This window comes from Lepus europaeus, unplaced genomic scaffold (genome assembly GCF_033115175.1).
Source record: "Lepus europaeus isolate LE1 unplaced genomic scaffold, mLepTim1.pri SCAFFOLD_258, whole genome shotgun sequence".
Lineage (NCBI taxonomy): Eukaryota > Metazoa > Chordata > Mammalia > Lagomorpha > Leporidae > Lepus > Lepus europaeus.
This window is the reverse complement of record NW_026909139.1, coordinates 10057-38029: the sequence shown is the minus strand read 5'-3', so window position 1 is coordinate 38029 and position 27973 is coordinate 10057. Positions and strand designations below refer to the sequence as shown.

The following is a 27973-nucleotide window of genomic DNA, read 5'->3' as shown; positions in this document are numbered from 1 at the left end:
CAGGTCGGGGTGACAGCCAGGCCTCCACCAGGATGCTGGACGAGGCGTCCGAGGGGAGGGGATTTTGAGCAACCCTGGGCGGGGGACTGATGGGGGCTGAGGTCAGGTGGGGGACAATGAGGGACATGGGAGCTCCCGTGCTGTGTGAGTGGCAGCTGTTTGTGGCTTGTGCCGGGCAGAGCCGTTGCCGCCGCAGCCATCCGTGGGCAAGACCGGCCCTGGCGTCGCTGGCCTGGAGTGGAGGGGTCTGAGAAGCACACGGGGCTGGCCGCGCGTGCTCATCCGTGGGGCAGGGCCACCCGATCACGCGGCCCTGAGACACGGTGGGGTGGGGGTGCGGCTGCAGGGGGCTGCCCGTCGGCTCGGAACAGGTGCTCCGGGGAGCAGAAGGGCCTGGCACGTGGACTCCGCCTGTCGGAGGCGTCTGGGGACCTGGAGGGAAGTCTCTGGGTCACGGGGCTGACGATGAGCGCTGTGGACAGCGGTGGTCCCGTGCCTGGCTTTGTGGCTGACGTCAGAGGGGCTCTGGGCTCAGGCTGGGGTCAGCCTGGCTCCGTGGGGGCTCCGCACGCCCCGGCGTCCTCCAGGGGGCCTGGAGCGTTGTGCTTCTGTGTGAATCCAGCTGCTTCCCTGTCCCTGGAGGTGAAGGGAGAGGTGCCCGCTGTGAGCGCCTGGCGTGGGGCTCAGAGGTGCAGGAGCTCCCTGGGCCACCGCGGGCTGCACGTGGGAGGAGCCTGGCGTCCAGCCGCGAGGTGGGGAGGGACCGGCACGGGCGTGGGAGGCAGGACACGGAAACGGCCATCGTGATCACACACTCAGCCGTGTGTGAGTGACCTGTGCGTGCATTGGTGGACATGTGCACACGTGTATATGACGTGTACATTTACGTGGGTACATACGTGGATGTGTGTGAGTGCATGTGTGAGCACGTGTTTGTATGTGGGTGGGTCCTGTGCATATGAGCACAGGTGTATATTGGCATGAATAGGTGTACATGTGTGAGTGCGCATTGTGTGTCTGCACACATGGGTTGTGCACATGTGAGGGCACACGTGTGTACGTACACGGGCGATGTGTGCATGTGAGGGCACACATGTGAGTACACAAATAGGTGTGCGTGAGTGCACACACGTGTGTATGAATAGATGTGTGAGTGCACACGTGTGTATGTACATGGGTGATGTGTGTGAGCACACGTGTACACGAATAGGTGTGTGTGAGTGCACATACGTGTGTGTACATGATGGGCTATGCACATCTGAGCACACGTGTGTATGAATAGATGTGTGAGCGTACACGTGTGTGTATGTACACGGGTGGTGTGTGTGAGCACACGTGTGCATGGATAGGTGTGTGTGAGTGCACGTGTGTGCATGTACACAGGTGGTGTGTGTGAGTGTGAGCGCACAGCTGTGGGTGTACACGTTTCTGTACCGGTGTGCACTGGTGCTGGTGTTCTGAAAGCTCACCATTCAGCCTGAACGCCCCTCGGCTCCGTCTGCCCAGTCGGGTCAGCCCCCCGCGGGCGTTGGTGAGGGGTGTGGGTGCGCTGGCCCCTGGGGAGGCCGCCCGGGCACTGCCAGCATCCGCTGCCCCGTGGATCCCGTCACGGGGAGCTCGCGACCCCGGCTGCAGCCCCGGCACTCCGGCCAAACCTTTCTCCTGCCGCCTCGGTTTCCCCGTGTCCATCTCGGCCCCAGCAGCCATGCAGGACCCCGCGTCTGCTCCACCTTCTGCTGATCCTCCTGTGTTGTCCTGTGACCTCTCACCTCCGTGCGCGAGGTCTGCCCAGTCAGCTCAGGTCTGCTCGCCCCCGAGGGCAGGCCCAAGACCACCCTGTGAGGCCGTCTGCTCACCTGCGGGAGCTTCTCCCAGAGGAGGGCTTAGGGTGGGGGCCAGCGTCTCCCATCCCAGACGCCCGGGGCCTGGCCAGCCCTGTCTCCCTCGCTGTCCCTGCCAGCTGCCCTCGCTCTGGCCGCCCCAGGGAGGGGCTCCCCAGCCTGCTCGGCACCCCCTCTTCCGGCTGGCCCTTTTTTCTGGGGTCAGGTGCACAGAGCTCCCTTGGGTGCATGAGCGCCCGGCGCCAGGGCTGCTCGCCGAGTGCAGGTGGCCCCCGTGGGCCTCTCTCGGCCGTCTCTCCCCAGGCAGCGTCTCTGCCTGCCTTTCAGGTCGGCTTCGTGGCCGCGCCCACCGCCTCTGGTCTTAGAGAATCAGTTCTGGGGCAGGTAGGCTCCCTGCGGTCCTGCCGGTGGCCGGGAAGCCCCCAGAGTCCCCCAGCGGCAGCGCCCAGGGCAGGGAGAGGCCGCCTCAGCGGGCTTGGCGGCTCTGACTGAACCGAGCAAACCAGACTCCCGGAGGAGAGCGGCAGGAGCTGGCGGCGCGCCCGGGCAGCTGGCTGTGCCGTGTGTGCGGACACCGCGCCCGTGGCTCCGACTGCACTGCCCGAGGCCGCAGGTGTGTGGTCGGCTGTCCTGTGGCTCTGCCGTGTCCTGGGGACACCTGCCGGGGTGTCTTGTGGGACGTGTGCCGGGGACTTGGACATGCACTAGTCCATCGCCCAGATCAACAGCACCTCCTCCAGGGGGCCTCCCTGATGCCCCTGTCCAGTGCCTGTGAGGAGACCCCCGTGGGAGCTCCCTGCCCCCAGCACAGTGCTGTTGAGGGGGGCCTGGGCGCCCCGGTCTGCAGTGGAGACAGGCTCCAGAGCCAGGGCTGTGGTGTCCAGCCCGGCCCTCTGTCCCCGGGAGGCTGTGCCAGATGGTGCTGGCTCCAGGGCAGCTGGTGGACCACAGGCGGAGTCTGCCGCCATGGCTGGCCCCCGCTCTGGGAAGCTGAGGGCTGAGTGCGTCCGTGTCCGTGGACTCGCGAGGATGCTCATCTCTGGGGAGCCCGTGTGGGAGCCAGGGAGGAGGTCGTGCCCAGCCGGGGGGCTCAGCCATGGTCCTCGGCCGCTCCCCTGTGGCTCTGAACCCCCACCGGAGACCACCCGTCCTGGGCGGCACCTCCCAGATGTGGGCCAAGGGACGGGCGCCGCTGGGGCATCTTGCGAGGCGTGGCTTCCTGATGGGGGGGCTGGTAGGGGTGGCCTCTCGCTTAACTCTGCCCAGCGAAAATGCCCATGGAGGACCTGCAGCTGTCCGCGTGCTCCGTGTGTGTGAGTGACTGTGCACGCGTGTCGCGTGTGAGCAGCTGTCCGTGTGCTCCATGGCTCACGCTCCTGGTGGCCTCCCTGGAGGCTGTGGGTGCCAGGGAGACGGTGTCTGTGCTGGCAGCATCCGGGCGGCTCAGGGAGAGGCGGAGCGCGCCTGGGAAAGGCTTCCGTGGGTGGACCAGGCCAGGTCCTGCTGTCGCCTCTTAGGGCTGTGTCCCCGGGGGAGGGGGGAGAGGGGAGAGGAGGGAGGGGTCTCAGAGCTGTGTCTGTGGGAGGAGGGGTCTTAGAGCTGTGACACTCAGGGGGGAGGGGTCTTAGAGCTGTGTCACTCAGGGGGGAGGGGTCTTAGAGCTGTGTCTGTGTGGGGGGAGGGGCCTTAGAGCTGTGTCTGTGTGGGGGGAGGGGTATCAGAGCTGTGTCCCCACTGGGGGCAGGGGTCCTCCCGGCCTGTTTCCTCAGCTGGTCCCCCTGCACAGGACAGGGGTGCCCAGTGTGACGGCAGAGGTATGGGCTGTGGGCGGCAGAGCCCCAGGGACCCCCGTGGGAGCCGCCCGTGGAGACGCCTGCTTCCCAGTCCCTGGTTCACCGTCTCCACCCCTGGGAAGAGAGAAGGTCCCTGGGAAAAGCTGGAGGTAGTTAGAGCCGCTCGCCTGTCCGCCTGCCCGCCCGGGGCTGTGTTCCCGTAACTCCAGGCCTCTGTAGGGAGCCGGGCGGCAGCCTGGGGCTTCCTCTGGGATGCCTGTACCTGCCGGCAGTGACTCAGCCCGCTGGGCAGTGCCGCTCCCCTGCCCTGGGAGAGTCCCTGTGGTGGCGTGACCACCTCTGTCCCCCCTCCCACGCGGTGCACCGGGGCGGGGACGGGGCAGGCACTGGGCGTCTCCGCCCCTCCTGCAGCCACAGCCGTGGAGCTGGGCGTGGGCAGGGAGTGTCTGGGCGAGCATTCACAGACAGTGAGTGGCCCGGGCCCACCCAGCAGGCTCCCGGGCCCCCGGCACACTTGGCCAGGTTCGCTGGCCTCGCACAGCCACGGGGCCCAGCTCCGGGCCCTCGTGTTGATGTCGGGGGCTGTGGGTCTGTCCACCCGGCTGCTGCCCTGGCCTTCGGGCCCAGACGGCACCCCTGGGCCTAGCGACGCCCCAGTAAACCCAGAGGACAAACCACAAGGCCGTCTCATGTGAAGCTGGCGGCCGGAGCCCACGCAGAGGTCGGCTGCCGTGTCTGGGGCTGTGTCAGGCCAGCACCAGCTCAGGCTGCGCAGGGAAACCCCTGGTTCCGACCGGGCCCTGCCTGGAAGTTGCTGGGTGGCCGTCACGGGTCACTTGCGCCTCCCCAGCTGGGTTTGGGTTTTTCCTCTGTGAACTGAAGAATTGGACCAGATGGGGCCACGCCCCTTCCCCTAAGGACTCTGGTTCCAGCCAAGTTGCCCGGTTGGGAGCAGGGCGACACCGCCGGGCCTCACAGGACGCTTGTCCTGATGTCCTGGGCTGGGCAGGGTGTGGTCAGTGTCGGAGGGACTCCACGGCAGATCGCGGATGGCCAGGGCCTGCTCGGAGCGCTGTGCCAGGAGGGCTGCAGAGGCGGCCTCTGGTCTGCGGGATGGATTGGTGATGCCTGCCCTGGGCGCAGCGAGGGTGCGATGCAGCCCACGTGCCATCTCCACGGCCCGGGAACCGGAGAGAAGGGGTGCAGCCGGGGTCTGGGTGACGACTGGAACCCTGGTCTCTGGCATTTTGTGCTGGCTTCTGCCTCTGCCAGTTCATCGTGATCTCAGCTGAGTTCCTGGAAGAGAGCACAGTGCCCCGCCCCACCTGCCTCCTCCGGTGTCTCCCAGCAGCCTCCCGGCTCCCCTCCCGGCTCCCAGGGTGTCCAGGTTTCCTGGCTGGGTCCCTGGCTCCCCTCCCTGGGGGTGTGGGAGCTGGGCCTCGGCCCTGTCGACCTCAGCCCAACTGGGGGCTCCATCACTGTGTGCTGGCGGGCGGCCTGGCCAGTGCAGCCGATTGCAATGGGGAGGGGATGGTGGGAGGGGCGGGGGGCACTCGGGCTGGCCACGCCAGCTGTGCCGGAGACAGGGGGCAATAAACTCAGCCCCCATGCTGGGCAGCCCTGGAGACGTGCAGGGGGGAGGGTGTCGGGAGAGGGCCAGGGCCTTGCTCTCTTCTCTCCCCTCCTTGGCTCTGTGTCCTGGGGGGCGGGGTCCCGAGGCCTCCCCAGCCCTGCCCTGGACGGTGTCCTGGTCACAGTGTTGATGTCCTCGGGGCTTCCGCTGGGCCACCTGTGGGAGGGGCTCACTGTGCCTCCAGGTCTGTTCTCTGCACATGGCTGGTGACCCCTGGATGTGATCCAAGCCAGGGGGACCTGCCAGTCAGACTCCTGGCAGGGAAGTGAGGGTGGGGCATTCCCCGGGGACCCCAGCCCTGGGTGGCTGCTCCCCAGTGACTGCCCAGGGCCCGGCCCCTCTGTAGGCGGCCGCAGAGACGCTCGGGCTCCTTCCTGCTGGGGGTCCTGCGAGAGCAGCGGCTGGGTCAGGTCCAGGCCCAGGCCCACCCTGCTATGAGTCAGCTGCCTCCTGGACCCCGCCTCCCTCTGCAGGGGGTGCGTGGAGGCGGGGACACACGCCTGCATTGGGAGGGGTGGGGGAGAGGGATCCATCCATCTGATCAACACCCACCGCCCATACACCTGTCAGTCACCCACCCACCTACACCTGCCCGTCATCCACCCACCTACACCTGTCCATCACCCACCCACCCACCCATACACCTGTCCATCACCCACCCGTACACCTGTCCATCATCCACCCACCTACACCTGTCCATCACCCACCCATACACCTGTCCATCATCCACCCACCTACGCCTGCCCGTCACCCACCCACCCATACACCTGTCCATCACCCACCCGTACACCTGCCCGTCATCCACCCACCTACACCTGTCCATCATCCACCCACCTACACCTATCATCTACCCACCTACACCTGTCCATCACCCACCCATACACCTGTCCATCATCCACCCACCTACACCTGTCCATTACCCACCCACCCATACACCTGTCCATCACCCACCCATACACCTGTCCATCACCCACCCATACACCTGTCTATCATCCACCCACCTACACCTGTCTATCATCCACCCACCTACACCTGTCTATCATCCACCCACCTACACCTGCCCGTCATCCACCCACCTACACCTGTTCATCACCCACCCATACACCTGTCTATCATCCACCCACCTACACCTGTCTATCATCCACCCACCTACACCTGTCTATCATCCACCCACCTACACCTGCCCGTCATCCACCCACCTACACCTGTTCATCACCCACCCATACACCTGTCCATCACCCACCCATACACCTGTCCATCATCCACCCACCTACACCTGCCCATCACCCACCCATACACCTGCCCATCACCCACCCATACACCTGTCAATCATCCACCCACCTACACCTGTCCATCACCCACCCACCTACACCTGCCCATCACCCACCCACCTACACCTGCCCATCACCCACCCACCCATACACCTGCCCGTCATCTATCCAACCATTCACCCACTCATCCATCAACTTAGTGTCCACCCACCCATCCTCCCACATCCTCCATCCACTCATCCTACAGCCCCCCATCTATCTCCCACCCCACACCCCCATCCACCGCCCCCGCCTGCTTGTCCACCCGCCCGTAGAGCAGACAGGGGCCTCCAGAGGCCGAGGTGCAGGGGCCAGGCTGCCACCAGGACCTTGGCGGCCTCCCCCACGCTTGTACCTGCGGGTGTTGATCAGACCCCGAGAGCGGGGAGCTGTCTGGATCTGGGGGGCTCCGTTTCAGATCGCGCTGAAAGCTCAGGCCAGGTGCAGGCAGGAGGACCGGGCCGGCCCTGAGACCACGCCGGGGCGCGCCCATCGTTCCCTTTGCTGCCGGAGGCGCTCGGCTCCGCCCCTCTCTGGGGACAGCCGAGCCTCTCTGCTTCCAGGGGTCCCAGAGTGCGTTTCTTGGTTTTGCTGCTCAGCTGTCTTGGGGCAGGAGGTGCGGCTCGTGGCGCCTTCCTGCCCCACGCTGGCTCCCTTGCAGGACCCCCACCCCATTCCCTGCGCGCTGCCCTGCGGGGAAGCGGCCGAGGTCTCTGCTCTGTGGCGAAGCTCGCGGTGGACCGTGACCGTCTCCCGACAGCCGCCCCTCGCGGGCTGCACCAGGGTCTTCCTCACCGCGCTCCCCGCGTGTGGAAAGGAAACAGGATAAGGGCCTGCGCGGGGCGGGGAGGGGGCGTGGCTCCCGGGCCCGGCTCTGCAGGTGCAGCCGCACTGCCGCTCTCCGTGGTTTCGCTGTGCAGGGAGCTCCCCGGGCAGCGTGTCCAGTGAGTCCGCCGTCCGGCTGCTGAGCTACACGCCCCAGGGACGGCTGATGGGGCAGGCCTGCGGCTCGGGCTGGGGCCGTGCTGTCCCCGCTTGCCGGTCCGCAGTGCCGCTGGCATCGAGCGTCCGGCCTTGGCGAGAGGCTCTGGTGTTGCCAGCCCCTCTGTGCCCAGGCAGGGGCATCGGGCAGGTTGTCTGGGCCGTTTCTGCCCTGGGGAGAGCCCTGTGCTCCGGTCCTTGGTCCCAGCTCTGGGGAAGGCGAGAGGCTGCTGGAATGGATAGGCGTGTGCCATGCGGCTCCCACAGGGGTGCGGCCCACCCTGCAGGGGTTCCTGGTGGGCGGAGCATGCGTGTGTGGGGGGGTGGGATCTCCGGGGACCCTGGCTCTCGGTGGCGGCAGCTTTGTCACCTGTCAGGTAAAGCTGAGGTTGAGCAGTTGGGCGGCTGGGGGGACGTCGTGAGACACGTATGGGCCCCCCTCTGTCTGCCCCAGTGCACCCCGGGACGTCCGTGGCCACAGAGCCTGGCGGCGTGGGCACGCCGGGGTCAGGCCGACCACTTCCTGAGGGGTCGCCGGGTGACCTGGGCCGCTGCCCTCTGCGCCGGTTCTGTGTGTGCACCTGTTCCGTGGAGGCCGCACACAGGAAGTGACGTCATCTGGTGCTGATCCTACCGCTCGGCATAGGTGAGCCACCGTGAGTGGTGGCTCGTGTTCCGCCCAGGTGCTCGTCCGCCCCGTCCTCTCCACCCCCACCCACCCCCTCCCCCACCCGAGCCAACACTGGCCAAGTGACCCCCACGTGCCGGGCGCGTGGACAGCGGGGTGGGAAGGCCACCTGCTCGTTCGTTTCCTGTAGGTCCCGTGCCTGCTCATCGTCCCGGGAGCCTGGGCCCTGCTGGCCTCCTGGTGGCTGCAGCTTGAATGGAGGGGGAGGGGCGCTCTGTGGCGGCCACGGCAGCGGGAGGGGCTTGAGCTCCTCTTTCCACCCCTGGCCGAGGCCCAGGCTCGGTCTCTCGGTTCGCTGACAGCAGGGTTCACCTGGGGCTTGCAGAGGGGGTGCGGCTTCTGAGCCCCAGCCGGCGCTTCCGGGCCAGAGACGTCCAAGCCACGCTGTTCTCGTGAGCTCTCCACGAGTGGCTTTGTGTCCAGAGACACCTGCTGCGTGGGTGCTGTGCGTGGCGGCCGGGGGGTCGCCGCGGGCTGTGCCTGGCCGCGTGGGCGCTGTGCGTGGCGGCCGGGGAGTCACCCGCAGGCCGTGCCTGGCCGCGTGGGCGCTGTGCGTGGCGGCTGGGGGGTCGCCGCGGGCCGCGCCTGGCCGCGTGGGCGCTGTGCGTGGCGGCCGGGGGGTCGCCGCGGGCCGTGCCTGGCCGCGTGGGCGCTGTGCGTGGCGGCCGGGGAGTCACCCGCAGGCCGTGCCTGGCCGCGTGGGCGCTGTGCGTGGCGGCTGGGGGGTCGCCGCGGGCCGCGCCTGGCCGCGTGGGCGCTGTGCGTGGCGGCCGGGGGGTCGCCGCGGGCCGTGCCTGGCCGCGTGGGCGCTGTGCGTGGCGGCCGGGGGTCGCCGCGGGCCGTGCCTGGCCGCGTGGGAGCTGTGTGTGGCGGCCGGGGAGTGGCGGCCCGGGAGTCACCCGCAGGCTGTGCCTGGCCGCGTGGGCCCTGTGCGTGGCGGCCGGGGAGTCACCCGCGGGCTGCATGCTGCAGGCCCGGGGCTGCCTCTCAACCCTTCCTGGACGTGCTGGCCCCTGGGAAGGGGCTGGGCAGTGCCGTGCGCCCGTGGATTCGCAGCCGGCACCCAGGCCTGCACAGCCCCCGTGGCCGTCCTGGGCCCTTGCTGACCGGGGGAAGAGAAGAGGAGCCGGCACTCACTCCCTGCCGGCCAGGAGGCTGGGGCCGCACCGGCTCGGTCAGTTCCACCGAGACACGGGAATCGTAGCAAAGGCAGACTCGCGGCCCCAGAGCCGCTGCGAAGAATCTTCCAGCTGCCTGTGCGGACACCGGTGGTCTGCTGGTGTGTGGGGCCCGGGGGTCCCAGCAGCCCCGGCTGGGTGGGGCCGGAGCCAGGTCGGGGACCCACTGTGCAGACTGGCTCCAGTTCCGCGGGACTGGTCCTCCTCGGGGGAGCTCAGCTTCTCCACGTCGTGCTCCCCAGCTCCCCCACCCCCGCTCCGTTTCTGAGGGGCTGGGCTGTGTGGGGGAGGAGGGAGGCAGGGCCCTGTCTTCCTGCACTAACTGGGAGTGGGATAAAAGCTGTGAAATGTCATGCTGTGACATTTGGGTTGTGGGAGGAGCCGAGGCAGGCTGTCCCCGCAGGGGGCTCCAGCCAGGGGTTCCCCGGGGAGCTGCCTGTGCCCTGTGCTCCTCACTCCTCCGGAGGGTAGCTCTCGTGTGACCCACGGCCATCCCAGCGTCCCCTGTCTGCTCCCAGCCACACTTGCCTGGGCCTGGCCATCGCAGTGGGGCCCCCACGTGGGCCCCCAGCTCTTCCCTCCCTGCACGATGCCAGCAGGGAAGTTCATAGTCTAGGAGGACGGAGGGTGGGGCCCCCGGCACAGCTGGCCTGAGCCACAGCTGGGCTCCTGCTGGCTGGCGGTGTGACCGCAGGGGAGGAGCCGTCCGTCCACTGCTCCAGACCCAGCTTCGTGCAGAAAGAGGCTGGCTCTGTCCCCTGGCCGAGGCCGGCCGGCCGCCCTGCCGTGGTGCCACAGCACAGAACAGGGCCCGCATCTCTGGGCCGGCAGCGGGCTCCGTCCCCTGTATCCTCACTGGCGCTGGCACCTCCCCGCTCTCCGCGGAGGAGCCTGTGCTGTGTCTGGCTCCCCGAGGTGCAGTGCCGCAGTTGATTGGCAATGTCTGCCGCGGGCGGCTCGTGTGCCCCGCGGTGGCCGAGCCCGCGGGGCCTCACGCGTGCGGCATTCTAACTGCTGCTTCCATTTCTGCCCCTCTGAATGATCAGAGCTGTTGGCCGGCGCCGCGGCTCACTAGGCTAATCCTCCGCCTGTGGCGCCGGCATCCCAGGTTCTAGTCCCGGTCGGGGTGCCGGTTCTGTCCTGGCTGCTCCTCTTCCAGTCCAGCTCTCTGCTGTGGCCCAGGAGTGCGGTGGAGGATGGCCCAGGTGCTTGGGCCCTGCACCCGCATGGGAGACCAGGAGAAGCACCTGGCTCCTGGCTTCGGATCGGCGAAGCTCTGGCCGTAGCAGCCATTTGGGGGGTGAACCAACAGAAGGAAGACCTTTCTCTGTCTTTCTCTCTCACTGTCCAATTCTGCCTGTCAAAAAAAAATATTCAGAGCTGTTAAAAGCCGAGAGTCAGAGTCTGAGAGCCGCCCTTCCCTCGGGCTGGGCCGCTGTGTGAGAAGTGGAGCAGGCACAGCAAAACTGTGTGGTTCCACGGTCACAGCCTCCCGGGGCCCGGCCCCGAGCCGCACCACCCCCAGGGAAGGCGGCACACGCGGCCCGCCCGGCCCGCGGGCCCAGCCGGGAATGGGCCCTTCTGTGCGGTGGAGAGCAGAGCGGCCTAGGAGGACGTCTGCGGACCGAGCCGTGGCCGGGGGCCGGCACCGGAGCCCTGTGGCAGGTCTGTCTGCCGCGCCTCCACCCCGGAACCGCCGGCACCCGGCGGAGGTGCTTGTGGGTTCGGTAATCCGTCTTACCACCCGCAGACGTGTGCACGTGAACTTGCTGCACACGCATGAACCCACACGCGTGTGCTGTGCCCTGTCAGCACTGCGGCTCGCCTCTGCCCGCTCCAGGTGCCGTGTCTGGCCCTGTGGGTGACCCGTCTGTTGTTCTGGGTGTTACACTCTGTGTGTTCTGGGGTCAGCTGCCTCAGTTTCCCCCAATCGTCCGTGGAGTGGCTGCGTCAGGGCTGCTGGGACTGGGAGAACGGCTCGGGGGCTGGGGTTACCACACGAAGCTTCCGGAGCAGCAGTGTGGGCCGCGCCCTTTGCAAACGCGGCCTCGGTTCCCTGGGCGGGGGAGGGGATGCAGCCCAGGGAGGGGCGCCTGCCGGGGTCGGGGTGCGTGAGCCAAGACCCCTGCGGCCCTCGGCAAGCAGGTGCGTCGGCAGGTGTGAGCCCAGGAGCGCGCGCTTGCTCCCTGGGAGGAGAGCCACGCCTGGCCGGCAGCTTTGGCGGCTACAGGTGCATGTGTACCATGTGTGAATGTGTGCACGTGTGTGCGGTTCAGCAGCAACCATGGCCCTCGAGTGACAGGCCCGCTCTCGTCTCCCCAGGTCGTCTCGGCCGTGTGTGTGTGTGCGCGCACGCGTGCCCCCTGCAGTGACAGGCTCTCCCCAGGTCGTCTCGGCCGTGTGTGTGTGTGCACACGCGTGCCCCCTGCAGTGACAGGCTCTCTCTTGTCTCCCCAGGTCATCTCGGCCGTGTGTATGTGTGCACACGCGTGTCCCCTGCAGTGACAGGCTCTCCCCAGGTCGTCTCGGCCATGTGTGCGTGTGCACACGCGTGCCCCCTGCAGTGACAGGCTCTCCCCAGGTCGTCTCGGCCGTGTGTGTGTGTGCACACGCGTGTCCCCTGCAGTGACAGGCTCTCTCTTGTCTCCCCAGGTCATCTCAGCCGTGTCGCGACTCTCCCTACACAGCATCGCACAGAACAAGGGGATCAGGTGAGCTCCCGCGACCCCCGTGTGCCGTCCCCGTCCCGCGTGCGGCCGAGAAGCCTGGTGGCGGAGGCGGCCCCCGTGTGCTGTCCCCGTCCCGCGTGCGGCCGAGAAGCCTGGTGGAGGAGGCGGCCCCCGTGTGCCGTCCCCGTCCCGCGTGGGGCCGAGAAGCCTGGTGGAGGAGGCGGCCCCCGTGTGCCGTCCCCGTCCCGCGTGGGGCCGAGAAGCCTGGTGGAGGAGGCGGCCCCCGTGTGCCGTCCCCGTCCCGCGTGCGGCCGAGAAGCCTGGTGGAGGCGGCCCCCGTGTGCCGTCCCCGTCCCGCGTGCGGCCGAGAAGCCTGGTGGAGGAGGCGGCCCCCGTGTGCTGTCCCCGTCCCGCGTGGGGCCGAGAAGCCTGGTGGAGGAGGCGGCCTCGCCAGTGTGTCCCTGGCAGCTCTGAAGTCTTAGATTCCGGCCTAAGATCAGGAGATCAGTCCTTCGCGGCTCGTCCCCCTCCTAACTCGCTGGCCGCAGGGCGGGACAGGGGCTGTGGAGCCCGGGGAGGCCTTGGTGTCAGCGTTGGTGGTGGTGGGGCCGCGGCGTGGTGGACCCCAGGAGGAGCCACGCCCAGGGTCTCCCGGTGCTGCGTTGGTTTCTGTCTCGGTCTGAGGTTCCCAGCCTCATCTCGGGACCCCGTGGGCCCTGGGGTGGGGCCTTGCAGATGGGGGCACATGGGCCTCAGAAGAGGGGCGGGAAACACAGGTGGGACCCAGGTGGGTGCCGAGCCGCCGGTGGGCGGGGTCGTGGCTGGGAGCTGTGTCATAGAGAGCTACAGAGACTGGGGGCGACGGCAGGGTCCCCGAGAGGGGAGGGGAGGAGACCCTGCCTGGTGTGTGGGCGCCCCGGCTGAAGGGTGGGGCTGGCCGTGCCGTGGGGCGGGGGCTCCCGGGACGCTGTGCTGGTGCGTTTGTGGAGCTCGGAGGCCCTGGTGGGAGCTGTGAGCCGGTGGGGAGGGCAGGGGCGGGGTCACTGTGCCCAGCCGGGGTTTCCACTACCGCCGGGGTCTCAGGGCCGTTGAGTGGGCGGCGGCGTCTGGCGTCAGACGTGGGACAGAGCTTTGAAAGCAGTCTTGAGATGAAGTGGAAACAGGAAAGGTGACAGAGGTGACAGCACGTTCCAGGGCGCAGGGAGGGGCTGTCCGGCCACTGCTTCCCCAGGCCACAGCAGAGAGCTGGATTGGAAGTGGAGCAGCCGGGACTCGAACTGGCAGCCATGTGGGATGCCGGCCCCTTGAAGACTTCTTTAGAAAGTGTGTGGTTCCTGGATACCGAGCCACGGAGGTGTGGAGCTCTGCCCGGCTTCCGAGGACCCTCCGTGGGGCGTAGGCTCTGTGTGTTCTCTGTGGGCTCCCCTCTGGCCTGTTCCCAGCCCGTCCTGGGTCTGGATGCATTTCCACGGAGACAGGATTCGTGCCACAGAGGTCAGCCGTCTGCGAGCCCTTGCACAAAATACCCACCTGGGCCACTCCACGGAGAGCCTTCCCCTCGGGCCTGGCGTCAGCCGTGTGGCAGCGGGGAGGGGGTGACGGGGCTGCGGGCAGTGATGTCCTGAGCCCAGCAGAGGCCAGCTGTGCCTCACCGGCCATCAAGGCTGTGGTCCGGCCTCCTGCTGCCAGGCTGCTCCTGCTCCCGACTGCGGCAGCTGGCTGGCCCGTGGGTGGGCGCTTGGTGGAGTCGCTGCCGGCTCTGGCTGATGCCAGCTCCCACACCTGGGCCCCGCTTGCCTGGCCGGAGCGCAGAGAGCACCCCCCGGTCCCCAGCTGCCCCATCCACACGGCCACTGTGTGGGAGCACAGAGAGCCCCCCCGGTCCCCAGCTTCCCCATCCACACGGCCGCTGTGTGGGAGCACAGAGAGCCCCCCCCCCCCGACCGTCAGCTGCCCCATCCACACGGCCGCTGTGTGGGAGCACAGAGAGCGCCCCCCCAGCCCCCAGCTTCCCCATCCACACGGCCGCTGTGTGGGAGCACAGAGAGCCCCCCCCGGCCCCCAGCTTCCCCATCCACACGGCCGCTGTGTGGGAGCACAGAGAGCCCCCCCCCGCCCCCAGCTGCCCCATCCACACGGCCGCTGTGTGGGAGCACAGAGAGCCCCCCCGGTCCCCAGCTTCCCCATCCACACGGCCGCTGTGTGGGAGCACAGAGAGCGCCCCCCCCGGTCCCCAGCTGCCCCATCCACACGGCCGCTGTGTGGGAGCACAGAGAGCCCCCCCCGGCCCCCAGCTTCCCCATCCACACGGCTGCTGTGTGGGAGCACAGAGAGCGCCCCCCCCGGCCCCCAGCTGCCCCATCCACACGGCCGCTGTGTGGGAGCACAGAGAGCCCCCCCGGTCACCAGCTTCCCCATCCACACGGCCGCTGTGTGGGAGCACAGAGAGCGCCCCCCCCGGCCCCCAGCTTCCCCATCCACATGGCCGCTGTGTGGGAGCACAGACAGCGCCCCCCCCGCCCCGGCTCCCAGCTGCCCCATCCACACGGCCGCTGTGTGGGAGCACAGAGAGCCCCCCCGGTCCCCAGCTGCCCCATCCACACGGCCGCTGTGTGGGAGCACAGAGAGCCCCCCCGGTCCCCAGCTGCCCCATCCACACGGCCGCTGTGTGGGAGCACAGAGAGCCCCCCCCGGCCCCCAGCTTCCCCATCCACACGGCCGCTGTGTGGGAGCACAGAGAGCCCCCCCGGTCCCCAGCTGCCCCATCCACACGGCCGCTGTGTGGGAGCACAGAGAGCCCCCCCGGCCCCCAGCTTCCCCATCCACACGGCCGCTGTGTGGGAGCACAGAGAGCCCCCCCCCGCCCCCAGCTGCCCCATCCACACGGCCGCTGTGTGGGAGCACAGACAGCGCCCCCCCCCGGCCCCCAGCTTCCCCATCCACACGGCCGCTGTGTGGGAGCACAGAGAGCCCCCCCCCGCCCCCAGCTTCCCTGTCTACACGGCCGCTGTGTGGGAGCACAGAGAGCCCCCCCCGCCCCCAGCTGCCCCGTCCACACGGCTGCTGTGTGGGAGCACAGAGAGCCCCCCCCGCCCCCAGCTGCCCCGTCCACACGGCCGCTGTGTGCAGCCGCTGCCGTCTGCCTTTCCCCGGTCTCTTCCCAGGGCTCTGAGCTTAGGCAGAACCACTGTGCGTGCAGTACATGTGTGCACGTGTGTGCGTGTACGTGCCATGCCCATGTGTCTGCAACCTGAGAGCCCCTGTGTGACCGGGCGTGTTCTTGTGCATCTGCACGTTGACAGCTGAGCCCGGATGTCCCAGATCCCCAGGGCCTTGCTTGCAGGTTCCGGAAGGGCCGCTGCTCCTCCCGGGGGAGACCCGGCATGGGCGAGGCTGCTCGGCCGGGCGGGCGGCCCAGGCGGGGTCGGAGGAGGGAGAGCCGCCGGCAGCCAGGCCTGGTCATTTTGGTTTCTTCGGGTTTAAGAAGGCAGGAGCCACGGAGGCTGCCAAGGCTGGCGACAGGGCTGTCCCGGGGCGGGGAGGGCCTTCAGGCCGAGTCAAGGACCCCAGTGAGATGACACGCGTGGGCCTGTCTGGCTGGTTCCCGCCCGCCCTGGCCTAGCGGCTGCCACACACTTGGGGGAGCAGCTGCAGGCAGGTGGGGCTCAGAGTGGGAGGGGCCGTGAACGTGGGGGCCAGAGGGGCTGCTACCCTGAAGCTCTCCTGTCCCCCTGGGCGCCGGGAGGGACCCCAGCCACAGGGGAGGGCTTTGAGCCCACCCCCACGGCAAGCCCCCACGGATGCCTGAGTGGCCCAGAAGGGTGGGGATCCCAGCCCTGCCACCTGCTGCCGAGACCTGGGGCACGTGTGTCTCTGTGGCGGTGCCGGCACCCTGCACGGGGCTTCCCAAGGACTGAGGGACACAGCGGTGACTCGCTTGCCCTGCCACGTGGATGTCCGTCCAGCCCAGCTGCCCTGCCACATGGATGTCCGTCCAGCCCAGCTGCCCCGTCACCCTGCCGCTGGGCAGCACGTCCGAGGAGTGCTGACGTGTCCTCTGCCACGGCCCCTTGGCACCATGGTGCAGTCACGTGGCCTGGGCAGGGCCAGGCAGGAGGAATGGGGATGGCAGCCACAGGATGGGCGTGGACTGCCAACTGGCCCTCCACGGTGAGCAGGGGCTGCCTGTGTGTTTTTCTTTTTAAGATTTATTTATTTATTTGAAAGAGTTACACAGAGAGAGAAAGAGAGGTAGAGCAAGAGAGAGAGAGAGAGAGGTTTCCATCCGCTGGTTCACTCCCCAATTGGCCACAATGGCTGGAGCTGTGCCGATCCGAAGCCAGGAGCCAGGAGATTCTTCCTGGTCTCCCAGGTGAGTGCAGGGGCCCAAGCACTCGGCCCATCTTCCACTGCTTCCCCAGGCCACAGCAGGGAGCTGGATCGGAAGTGGAGCAGCCGGGACTCAAACCAGCGCCCATATGGGATGCCGGCACTGCAGGTGGCGGCTTTACCCGCTACACCACGGCGCCGGGCCCGATGCCTGTCAGCTTTTAAAGAGTTGAAAACGCATCTGAGTTTCTGTCGTTGCGGTCTGAGGTGGTCACAGGTGTTGTCAGGAGCTTGCCTGGGCTGCAGACACCCGCCCGGCTCGGCTGGAGGCTTTTTTAGGATTCTTCGCCGTCTCTCTCCCCAGCTCCGACCTGCCCATCATCTACATCTGTCCAGTCCCCTGTCCGTCCATCCACCCGGCACGTGTGCACGCATCCACCCTTCCACTGACCCATTTATCCATCTGCCCACCTGTCACTCATCCATCCATCATCTACCCGTCCACCTGTCGTCTGTCCATCAACTGACCCATTCTTCCAGTCAGTTGTCCATTGACCCATCCACCTGTCATCCACCCGTCATCCACCCGCCATCCACCCGTCATCCACCAGTCCACCCGTCATCCACCCGTCATCCAGTCATCCACCCGTCATCCACCCGTCATCCACCCGTCATCCGCCCATCCATCGTCCACCTGTCATCCATCCATTATCGATCCAGCCATCCACCCATCCACCTGTCATCCACCCGTCATCCACCCGTCATCCACCCGTCATCCAGCCATCCACCCGTCATCCACCTGTCATCCATCGTCCATTCGTCCTCTGGCTGCTCCGCAGGACCGTGGGGGGCCGGCCCTGGTGCGGTACTCCGTCATTAGGGTCACAACCTCCGTGGTCCCTCAGCCATCGGCAGGCGTGCAGGGGTCTTATGAGGGGCGGGGCGGGTGAACGAGCGGGACTCGCTTCCCGTGGGCTCCGTGGAGACGCTGAGTCAGTCAGCTTCCTTTGCCCGAGCCTCACTCTCCTCACCGGCAGGCTGGGGTCACGAGCGCCCAGGAGACAGCACCCGAGATGTTCTCAGTGCAGGGCTCGGCGCGCAGTAGGCCCAGGAGAGGGGGGAGCTGCCCCTTTGTGCTTCAGGCTCCCCACTTGCAAAGGGGGGGTCTTCCAGCTCCCCCGGAAGGCTGTGGGGGCAGGGGGCCGGGAAGGCGACTCTGCTGATGCCGGGCGGGGCGGCCGGAGCCAGCGATCTCCGGAAGCCCCCGGGCGGCCCCCGGGCTGCGATTGTGCAGGGAGGCGGCTGGAGGAGATGAGATGTCAGCGGGAAGTGTGCAGCCGAGCTCGCCTGTCTGCTCCAGTTTGCAGCTCAGAGCATCACAGCGGCGCCCCAGGCCGCTCGCTGTCCCGGCCCCGCCACGGGGGAGATGTCACAGGTGCGCCGGGGACGGCGGAGCGGCTGGCTGGCCCTGCCGACAGGTGTCACTTGTGTCAGGATGAGGGCACGGGCAGTCGGGCGGAAACCCCGCGAGCCCAAGCGTCCTCCCAGCCAGAGCGAGCACTCCAGGCGACGAGACAGGAAACAAGGCGCCCGGCAGCCGGTCCTGCATCACTGCGAGAGGGCCACGCTCGCTGCAGGGAGCCTCCCCCCTTCACAGATGGGGCGACTGAGGCGTGGCCGCTGCCACCCTGCGAGGTCTCGGGCCGGCCCCCGCTGGCCCAGGGAGTCGGCCGCCATTCACACGTGGGCTCCTTTGTCCCCCCATTTCCTTCACTCACACATTCCCTCCTCTTCCCTCTGCCTCCCCCACTCCTGATGCTGCGAGGCCCGGGGCCAGGTGTGGGGACGCTGTGGGACCCAGTCCTTGGGCTCTGAGGGGACCCTGCTGGCCCTGTGGGAGACAGACACTGTCCCTGGTCCTGTGCGGGTAAAGGCACTGGAGAGCAGGTGGGCGTGGAGGGGGCATGGAGCCAGGCTTGCACGCCCAGGGCTGAGGGCCTGGCCTGGGGTGCGGAGAGCTGGGCTGGGACCTGGGATGTGGAGAGCTGGGCTGGGGCCTGGCCTGGGGTGCGGAGAGCTGGGCTGGGGCCTGGCCTGGGGTACAGAGAGCTGGGCTGGGACCTGGGTGCAGAGAGCTGGGCTGGGGCCTGGCCTGGGGCTGGGAGCTGTGATTTTCAGCAGTCAGCCCTGAGCTGATTTCCTGTCCCACAGGGAGGCCCACACAGCCCGGCAGAGTGTGTGCCCTGGGCCACGGGCAGAGAGGGCTGCCCTGGGGGCCCACGGCCTGAGCACCCTGGCCCCCAGGGACAGCTGAGTGGCGCCCCCAGAAGAGAGGCCCCCGGAAGCCAGGAGTGGGAAGAGGTAGCTAAGTTGGGGAGCGCTAGGCGGGGACAGTCTGGACGTCTGGGGGCCTAACTCCAATGCCAAGGTCCTCGAGAGAGACGGGAGAGGACAGGGGTGGGGGTGTGCTGGTGGAGGCAGAGACCCGAGCCATGTAGCCCCGAGAGCACCGGGGCCACCGGCCGCCTCCGGGGCCTCCCCCGGGCACTCTGAGGGTGTGGTCCTGCGTGGCCGTGCACCTCCCTGGGATGTGGGCTTTCCCAAGCAGTGAGCTCCAAGTCAGAGGTAAGGGGTCCCTCGGCTCTGTCCCCAGCTCCTAGCCTGCCCTGGGTGACAGAAAGCTCTGGGCCCAGGTCTTTGTCCCACATGGCCGAGCAAAGCCACCCTGCCTGCTGTGTGATGGGGGCCTGTGTCCACTGTACAGACGAGTAAGCCGAGCTGGGGCGTGGGTCACCTGGCAGGGTCGCAGCTCGAAGGCTGCGTGGCCAGGTTCCTACCCCAGTCCGGCTGCAACTCGGAACGCAGTGGGACTTTGCTGTCCACTTCCTCGCCTCTTCCTATGGGAAGCCCTCCCCACTTCCCCTGCTTTGCTCTCCCCTGAAGAAGGAGGCAGAGGCAGTGGGGTCTCAGGGTGGGTAGAGCCGGAGCCCGGACAGCTCGTGGGCAGACACCAGCTCCGTGAGGTGGCACCTGCCCTGTGCTGGGGCGTAGGAGTCCCCCGGGGGGGCAGGGCCGGCCCTCCTGCCCTGAGCTGCCACATGGGCCTGCACCGTGGAGCACCAGGTGCAACTGAACAATGCAGAGGGGACCAGCCCCCCCCCAGGACAAGGAGAGCCACGTGCTGCCCCCCCCCCCAGGACAAGGAGAGCCACGTGCTGCCCCCCCAGGTGAGCACTGAACAGTGCAGAGGGGACCAGCCCCCCCCAGGACAAGGAGAGCCACGTGCTGCCCCCCCCAGGACAAGGAGAGCCACGTGCTGCCCCCCCCCAGGACAAGGAGAGCCACGTGCTGCCCCCCCCCAGGACAAGGAGAGCCACGTGCTGCCCCCAGGTCAGCACAGAACACTGCAGAGGGGACCAGCCCCCCCCCCAGGACAAGGAGAGCCACGTGCTGCCCCCGAGTGAGCAGAGACCAGGCAGGGCTGGCGCGGCCCGCGGCCCCTCCCACGGGCTCAGCGTCGAGCGGCGGGTCAGGACTGCACATCCCTCCGAGGTCCCACAGTGAGATGAGGTGACACTAACTGCCCCCTCCCCCCCCCCGAGCCCAGACATCGGAACCTGCCTGGGAGGGAGGTTGCTACGTTTTTTTGGGGGGAGTTCCTCCTTTGGCTAATTGGGCTTTTGTCTTGAAAACCATAGCTTGGCTGGCACCGCGGCTCACTAGGCTAATCCTCCGCCTGTGGCGCTGGCACCTGGGTTCTAGTCCCGACTGGGACGCCAGTTCTGTCCTGGCTGCTCCTCTTCCAGGCCAGCTCTCTGCTGTGGCCCGGGAGTGCAGTGGAGGATGGCCCAGGTCCTTGGGCCCTGCACCCGCATGGGAGACCGGGAGGAAGCACCTGGCTCCTGGCTTCGGATCGGCGCAGCGCCAGCTGTAGCGGCCATTTGGGGGTGAACCAACGGAAGGAAGACCTTTCTCTCTGTCTCTCTCTCTCTCTCACTGTCCAACTCTGCCTGTCCAAAAAAAAAAAAAAAAAAAAAATTAAACAAAAACCACAGCTGGCCAGCGAGCTCCTCAGAGTCTTCCAGAAAGCAGACCCCAGACCGCCCTCCACGCCGCTGAGGGCCCGAGGGGCTGGCACGGCCCCGAACTCACCACCCACGGCGCTGGAACCCCCGGGCTCCTGCCCCAGGCAGCTGTAGGCACAGCTCACGTGTGGGACACTTCACCGAGGCCACAGACCGGGCCAGATGCTCACAGGAGTCCGCGGGCCCGGGACGACAGCCTGGCCGTGGTCTCGGAGCCAGGCGGGGCACCCCTGCCCCCGGACGGGGGTCTTGGGAACAGCGGCAGTGGAGGCCGGCCGGGTGCAGGTGCAGTCGGTCCCCAGCAGGCAGGAGAGTGAGGGGCTCCTGGGAAGGGGCTGTTGCCAGGCTCAGGCACCCCCTTGGGGTGTCCTGTTTCCAGGTCCTCACGTTCTGACCGCTGCCCCTCACCCCAGCCTCGATCAGGATTGTCCTGCCCAGGTATGGTGGCAGCCAGTCCGGTGGGGGGGCGGCCCGGGGCTGGGGTGCTCTAGGAGAGGGTGGGGGCGTGGGCTCACTCTCCTGGGGTGCGGTGGGGAGCCGGGCACGAGGAATGTGTCCTCAGGGAGGTGCAGCTGGGGTGACACGGCCCGGGCTCCTCCTGTCCGAGGCCGCCCTGCGGGTGCGCCAGCCCAGGGAGAACTTCTGGTCCCTGAGACGGGGCGCGGAGCCAGCTCTCACGGTGACCACGAGGTCACGGCTGGAAGTGGCCCCAGGCCTGCGCTCCCTGTGCCCGTGTCAGGTCGGGGAGGGACATGAGCTTGTTAGCCCCCCTTGAACGTGCCTGCTCGGAGCTGAGTCGGGAGAGAGCGGCAGGAGAGGATCTGACGGCCGCCCGCCCCCTGTCCACCCCTGTGTCCCTTCTGCCCCGCCCACCCGTGCATCTGTCCACCCACCCACTGTCCACCTGCTCATCTGTCCACCTACCCACTGCCCACTCATCTGTCCACCCACCCACTGCCCACCCGCTCATTGTCCACTCATCTGTCCACCCACCCACTGCCCACCCGCTCAACATTTGTGCATAACTCAGAGCCAGCCATTCTCCACCCACCCACCCATTTACCTACTCAGCCACTCACCCTGCCGTCTTCTCACCCATCTGTCCGTCTGTCTGTCCACCCATCCACCCCCCACCACCTACCCGCCCATCCACCCATCCACCCACCCATTGTCTTGCTAGTGCCATGCTGGAGGGGGCGGGGAGAGGGGTGCAACTCCCTTGTGGGGGTGGGGCTTCCCTTGAGCCTAGGCCTGTGGGGGGGGAGGCAGGGGCCTGAAGGCAGAGGGGGCGGGGCATGTACAGGGGGTGGGCAGGAGGGCCCTGGGGAGAGTAGAGTGGACAGCAGCCCGAGCCTGACCAGCCTCCCCCGGCCCGTGCCTTCCTGCCCCCCGCACACCAGCGCCCTGCAGCCCGGCGGCCGAGCCCTGCCGTCCTGCTGCCCCAGGCCGGCGTAGCCTGTCTGGCTGTGGGTGGCACTGTGGTGCTGTGGCTGGTGGTTCCTGCTCTGTCTCCGTGGGTCAGGGCAGGTGACAGGGTCCAGCTGAGACCCCGAAAGGGACACGGGGAAGGGAAGCAGAAGGAAATTGCCTTTTCAAAAAATACAATACACAGGGCAGAGGTTTGTGGAGCTGCTGTCCGGGTGTTATTTGGTGGCTCGAGTTAGGAACAGGAGTGGGGAGGGGGCCCCGGTGAGGCGTCGGAAGTGAAGTGTTGGTGTGAAGAAAAAGCCTGGGTGGGGTGAGGAAGATTCCAGAAGCAGTATGGAGCTGCTGGCGTGTTCTGGGTCCGGGGAAGTGTGGGACGTCCGAAGTCCTGCACCAGGGGAGCTCCAGGGCCTCAGAGAGCAGGTGGTGGACTGGGGGTTCAGATCCGGGCTGGCCTGGCTCCAAACCCTCCCTCCCGGCCAGGCCAGGTGGGTCTCGCGGGAGTGGAGGATGTCAAGGATAGGGGTGCTGCGGTTGATTAGTGATGTCTGCCTGGGCACAGGAAGGGTGGGAGGAGGTGCTCGATGGGGGGGTCTCCGAGGACTTGGCAGGTGGAGTCCCCAGCTGGTCATTGTCCACCTGCTGATGTGGCCACTGCTTCCACAGGCCTCCAGCCACACCCCGTGGTGGGGTTTGGACAGGGTCTCGTCCTGGAGAGTGGAGGACATTTTCTGCCTCTGCCTCCTGCTCTGTGTTCTGCACCCGGGGGCGCCTCAGTGCTTGTGTGTTGTATGCACCACGTACTGAGTAGGGCAGGGCTGGTTTTGTTTTTAAAGTTGATTTATAGGAGGTACATTTTATATGCATAGGAATTTCATGTGTATTTTATGTGATTAGCAATAATCTTATCATGGAAGCAACCTCATCGCCATTGAAATTTCGGACCAGGATGCTCTGGTCCTCCTGAGCAGGTGGCTGGGGACCCCCGAGGGCCTGTCCTCGGAGTGGGCTTTCCCACCGGAAGTGGGGAGGGCCGCCTCAGGTCTGCAGCGCGTCCCAGCCTGGCCCGAGCCTTCCCTGGACGCGTGTGGTCACTGTGGACGCTCTGGGTCCTTCGGCCGTCAGGGTCAGCCGAGGAGCCGGGTTGTGGCCTCCGAGCCCTGCTCCGTCAGCCACGTGGGACCTGCCTCGGGCTCTGGGTTTTCATGGGAGGAAGTGGAGTCCTGGAGGGGTTTCCAGGCTGTGAGACAGTGGGGACCACCCCTGCCCGTGGCCTCAGCTCCATCACTGACCCTGGGACACACACCTCGGCTGGGAGACGCCGCTGTCATGGTGATGGGCAGAAGGAAGGTGGAGGGAGAGAGAGCCTGGCACGAGGCGGCCACACTGGGCCAAGCCGTCCGCTGTCCGTGAAGCCAGGGCAGGGGCAGGGTGTGGGCTTGGAGACCTCGGACCTGAGGCCCAGTGGTGGAGCCTGCAGAGGTCCCGCCCCCGCCCCCCACGCGTCGCTGCCCTGCTGAGCCGAGGTCCACTGACCGCAGAAGGCAGAAGTCCCGGCTGGGGCTCCTGGGGGAGCCTCGGTGATGGGCTTCCTGCGGAACACGGCCTGGGGCTGAGTGACGTGTGTGGTTTAATTAAGGGGGCACGGCTTCTCCAGACAGGGTGGTCAGCTGGCAGCCCTCCCCCTGGCCTTTGAGCCACCCCCCGCTGCCTCTTGGCATTCTAGCTGCCTTTGCTTGGCCCTGGCCCTGCCGGGACCCCTGGGGCCTCGCCCCGCTGTCTCAGGGCAGAGTGAGCCACCGCCCTGCCGTAGAGGGAGAGAACTTCCTGTTGGCCAGCTCGGCTGCTGAGACGGGTTCACAGGAGGGCGATTTTGAGCCCCTGCACAGGCAGAGGGAGAATCCCCAGACTCGGGGCGGCGCTGTGGCGCGGGGGTCAGGCTGCCTCTGTGACGCCAGCATTCCTTGTGGGCAGCGGTTCGAATCCCGGCTGCTCCACGTCCCACCCAGCTCCCTGCCGATGCACCTGCGGAGCAGCAGAGGATGGGCCAGCTGCCTGGGCCCCTGCACCCACGTGGGAGACCCGGATGGAGCTCCAGGTTCCTGGCTCCTGGCACAGACCTGGCACAGACCTGGCTGTTGTGGTACCCAATCCCTAGCCCTAACTCTGCCTCTGAAAGAAGAAATTTTTTTTTTTTTTTGAGTGAGACTTAGAGAAGGGCCGGATGGGTGCCGTGCAGAGATGCCACTTGGCGCCCCAGAAAGGGGAGGGTTTGGGACTCCCAGGGTGGGGGAGGCGGGGGAGGGGAGGTCGCAGGCAGGAGTCTCCCGGTGGAGCAGCTGCTTCCCACGCAGGGACCTCCGGAATGGACGCTGTGCTCAGCAGTGCGGGGCTGTTCTACAGAGTGGGGGGCGTCTGGGGGCTGTGGGGGCGTGGCTTTCCAGGGAGATCTGTGCCGTGTGGCTCTGGGTCTGGTGAGGCTCGAAGTAACCCGCGTGCCGGGGGGGGGGGGGGGCTGTTTCAGGTGTCAGCGTCTGAGTTCCTGCCTCTGCAGCCTCGGGGAGGGGGGGGTGCCGACCTCTCTGGGGGGGGTGCCGACCTCTCACCACGGGGTGCCGACCTCTCTCCTGGGGGGTTCCAACCTCTCTGGGGGGCTGCCAACCTCTCTCCTGGGGGGGGGTGCCGACCTCTCTCCGGGGGGGCGGGGGTGTCGACCTCTCACTGCGGGGTACCGACCTCTCTGGGGGGGGGCGGGGTGTCGACCTCTCTCCTGGGGGGTGCCGACTTCTCTTGGTGGGGGGGTGCCGACCTCTCACTGCGGGGGGCCGACCTCTCTCCCAGGGGGTGCTGAGCCTCTCTGGGGGGGTGCCGACTTCTCTTGGTGGGGGGTACCGACCTCTCTCCCGGCGGGTGCCGAGCCTCTCTTGGGGGGTTGCTGACCTCTCTCCCGGGGGGTGCCGACCTCTCTCCAGGGCCGGGCCCCTCGCTACTGGAGGTCAGCTCTGTGCCTGGAGGGACAGGACAGCATGTGGTCCGCAGGCACACGGAGCTGCCCACGCCCCCGGGAATCTGGGTGCCGCCCCACCTGAGCCGCTGCCCTGGGGCCCCTCTCCCCACCCACGTTGCTCTTGGACCGGGATGCCCTGGACGTGTGGGGGGCGGGGCCCCAGGGAGCCGCTCGGTTCCCTGAGTTCTCACGGCGTGGGATTCTGAGCTGCTCGGAGGACACAGGCGTGTGCCCAGGCCTGCATGGGGCTTTCGGACACCCGGTCTCGTGTCCCGTTCTCCCCTGGGGGTCCTGGGACGTCAGATGCTGGGCATCCTCCAAGTGGGGGGCTCAGGGCCTGTCCTCCCGCTCCCGGGGTCTCAGTTCCCTGGGGATGCGAGAAGCCCCGGCAAGCGCAGCTGCAAAGCCTCTCCCCTTCCCAGCACCCGGGCAGGTGCGCGCCACGTCTAGCCTCCGTCCAGTGGCCGAGTGTCGAGTGTGTGTCCCCCTGTGTTGGCCCCAGAGGGTGGGGGGCAGCGAGGGAGACAGGGTCTTCCCCCTCATTGGGGGTGGGGAGCTGCGAGCAGCAGCCAGCAGGGAGGGGTGTGTGGGTGCAGGCGTGTAGCGGGGTGCGGGCTGCTCCCGCCTGTGAGCACCTCTGTGCGGGAGGGAGTGTGTGCCCGTGTGCAGAGGGGCGGGGCTGAGGCATAGGAGGTGGGAGCCGCCAAGGGCCCGAGCGAAGGAAGGTGAGGCCTGAGCAGGTCTGGACCATGTCCTGACCACTGGCCCCGCCCCACTAGCCAAGCATAGACTGGGCGGGAGCCGGGGTCGCAGCTGGAGATGGCGAGGCGGTCGCTGCGCTGGCCCCAGCAGGGAGATGTCGGGCAGCCGGGCCGGATCCCCTGGCCGTGGGAAGCCCAGGTCAGGGGGGAGAGGAGAGGGGCTGGGGGGAGGTGACCTAGACCCTCCAGTGTCAGAGGTCGGAGGTGAGCCGAGGAGGGGCCCAGACAGGGACGGTGGGGCGCGCGCTGCTGGGTCTGGTGGGGGCGGGGGTTCTGCCCTTGATAAGAGCAGCTCTGGTTTGGAGGGTGGAGATGGCCCATGGCCCCACTGCTGGGTGTGCGGCTAGGAGAGCGCGACACAGCAGGGCCGGGGGCTGCCGAGGGAGGCACAGCTGATCTGGGGGCGGGGGACGCTGCTGTCCAGGGTGGGGGGACCTGGTGCGAGGGGCGCTGGCCAGTGTGGGGTGGTGGCAACCCCCCGCCCAGCCTGTGCAGCCCCCGCCCTGGGTGCTCCGGAATCCTCCACGCCCCACGCGTCGTCCCCTCGGGGGTCCCCACAGCGTTTCCAGGCCCGGCTCCCACCAAGGCAGCAGGGAGACCTGGACCAGGGATGGCCTGACTCGTCCTGCGTCCCGGGGCTGAGCGGGCTGCCTGGCTGGCCCCTCTGGGCCGGGCTGTTTCCTCCCAGGGCACGGAGCAGCCCGTGCGCACCCCTGCGGCCAGGCCGGGCTCCGAGGGACGTGCTGACCTCACTGTCGCCTTCTGTCCTGCAGGCCTTTTCCCTCGGAGGAGACCGCGGAGAGTGAGGATGACGTGTACCGCAGCCTGGAGGAGCTGGCCGAGTGAGCAGCTGGCCGGGAGGGCGGGGCGGGCGGGCGCTGCACCCCTGTGTCCTGGGGTCTCCACGAGGGCTGGGGGCCCCCAGAGGGGTCCTTGCTTCAGGAGGAACTCGGAGAGAGGAGCGGCTCCCGGCATCAGGGCCGCGGACCCGGCTGTGGCCCCCTGGGCAGCTTGCTGGCTTGTGTCCCTGACGACGTGGGACGGCCGGGTAGGGTGGGGGTGGGCGGGGCGCTCCCCCTGCACTCTGACCCCTGGCCCTGTGCTGTGAGGGCAGCACAGGTGTTCCTGGGGCAGAAGCCCCCGAGCGCAGGCTGGAAGCAAAGGTTTTGGTTGAGATCCTATCGTGGCCGAGCCGGGCGTGGGGGCCGGCCCGGCCTCTCTCCTTCCCTGCGGCCTGGGATCTACTTTCCTTTGCTCCACCCCCACCCGGCCCAGGCCTGCCTCGCTCTCCTGCTCTGCAGAGCCCCAGGCCTGGCCAGGCCGGGATGGTGTGGCTGCTGCCGGAGGAGGAGGCGGGGCACCGACGGCAGGGGCGCGACCGGGGCTGAGATGCGTGGGCTTCGCCTGTGTCCTGATGTCCTCGCGGTGCTGCTGCTGGCCGGCGGGCGTGGCCCCTGCCCTCCTGGGCGGGGCGGACGCCGCCGTGGCCCCCGGGCTTCCTGGCTGCCCGGGAGCCCGGGTCCTGCTTTACGACAGCACTTGTCTCTGTTGCTGGAGGAGCCACGCGCTCCTGCCGGGAAGGCGATTACCGGCGCGCCTGCCCTGCGTCTCCGGCCCCACCGAGGATCAGAGCCATTAGGAGCAGCGCCAGGACTTACCGAGCGCTGGGGCTGTGTGCGGCACCGCGCGCTCCCATCCAGGGCTCCCTGCAGGGTGCGGGGCCCGGGTCTGAGCAGGATCCCCGTTGATACAGAAACGCCGAAGTTGCCCACAAGTCAGCCCGTCCCCACCGCGCCCGAGCCCCGTCGCGTGCCATTCCGTGAGAGGAATTCCTCACTCTGGAGGTCTTCCTGACATGGGCTGGCCACGGGGCCCTGCAGTGGCCTCACAGCGGGGATCCCAGAGCCCCCTGGGACATCGAGGGTTGGAGGGCCAGGGAGCGCCTGGACCGGGCGAGACGGGGCCCTGGGCCCCCTGCATGGCACCATCCACCCTGGGCAGGCCTGGGATCAGAGGGGGGACTCAGGTGACTCCCACATGGCGTCCTGCGGTGTGGGCTGCTCGCAGGGAGGAGCCCGGGGATTCAGGCCAGCAGCACCGATGGGCAGGTCCCCCAGGGCTGAGGGCCTGGCCCTCTGCCGGGCCCAGAGCCATGGCACTCGCCGAGTGAGGGGTGGAAGTGGCCGCCTCCTGCCCTTCACGGGATTGGCCCTGGGCGTCCAGGTGGGCTCCGCCATGGGGGGTCTGACCCAGACCCTTTGTGCGCCCTCCGC

At 67.9% G+C, this 27973-nt stretch overlaps 1 protein-coding gene across 1 annotated transcript in view; it reads left to right on the top strand.

Annotated features, from left to right (window-relative positions):
- LOC133754633 (guanine nucleotide exchange factor VAV2-like) overlaps positions 1-26546 on the top strand; it is a 77719-nt gene extending 51173 nt beyond the window's left edge. Inside the window, exons 3-4 of the mRNA XM_062185054.1 lie at positions 12077-12135; positions 26474-26546. Of these exons, the coding sequence (XP_062041038.1) occupies positions 12077-12135; positions 26474-26546 (132 nt within the window). The remainder of the gene's footprint in view (positions 1-12076; positions 12136-26473) is intronic.
- The last annotated feature ends 1427 nt before the right edge of the window (positions 26547-27973 follow it).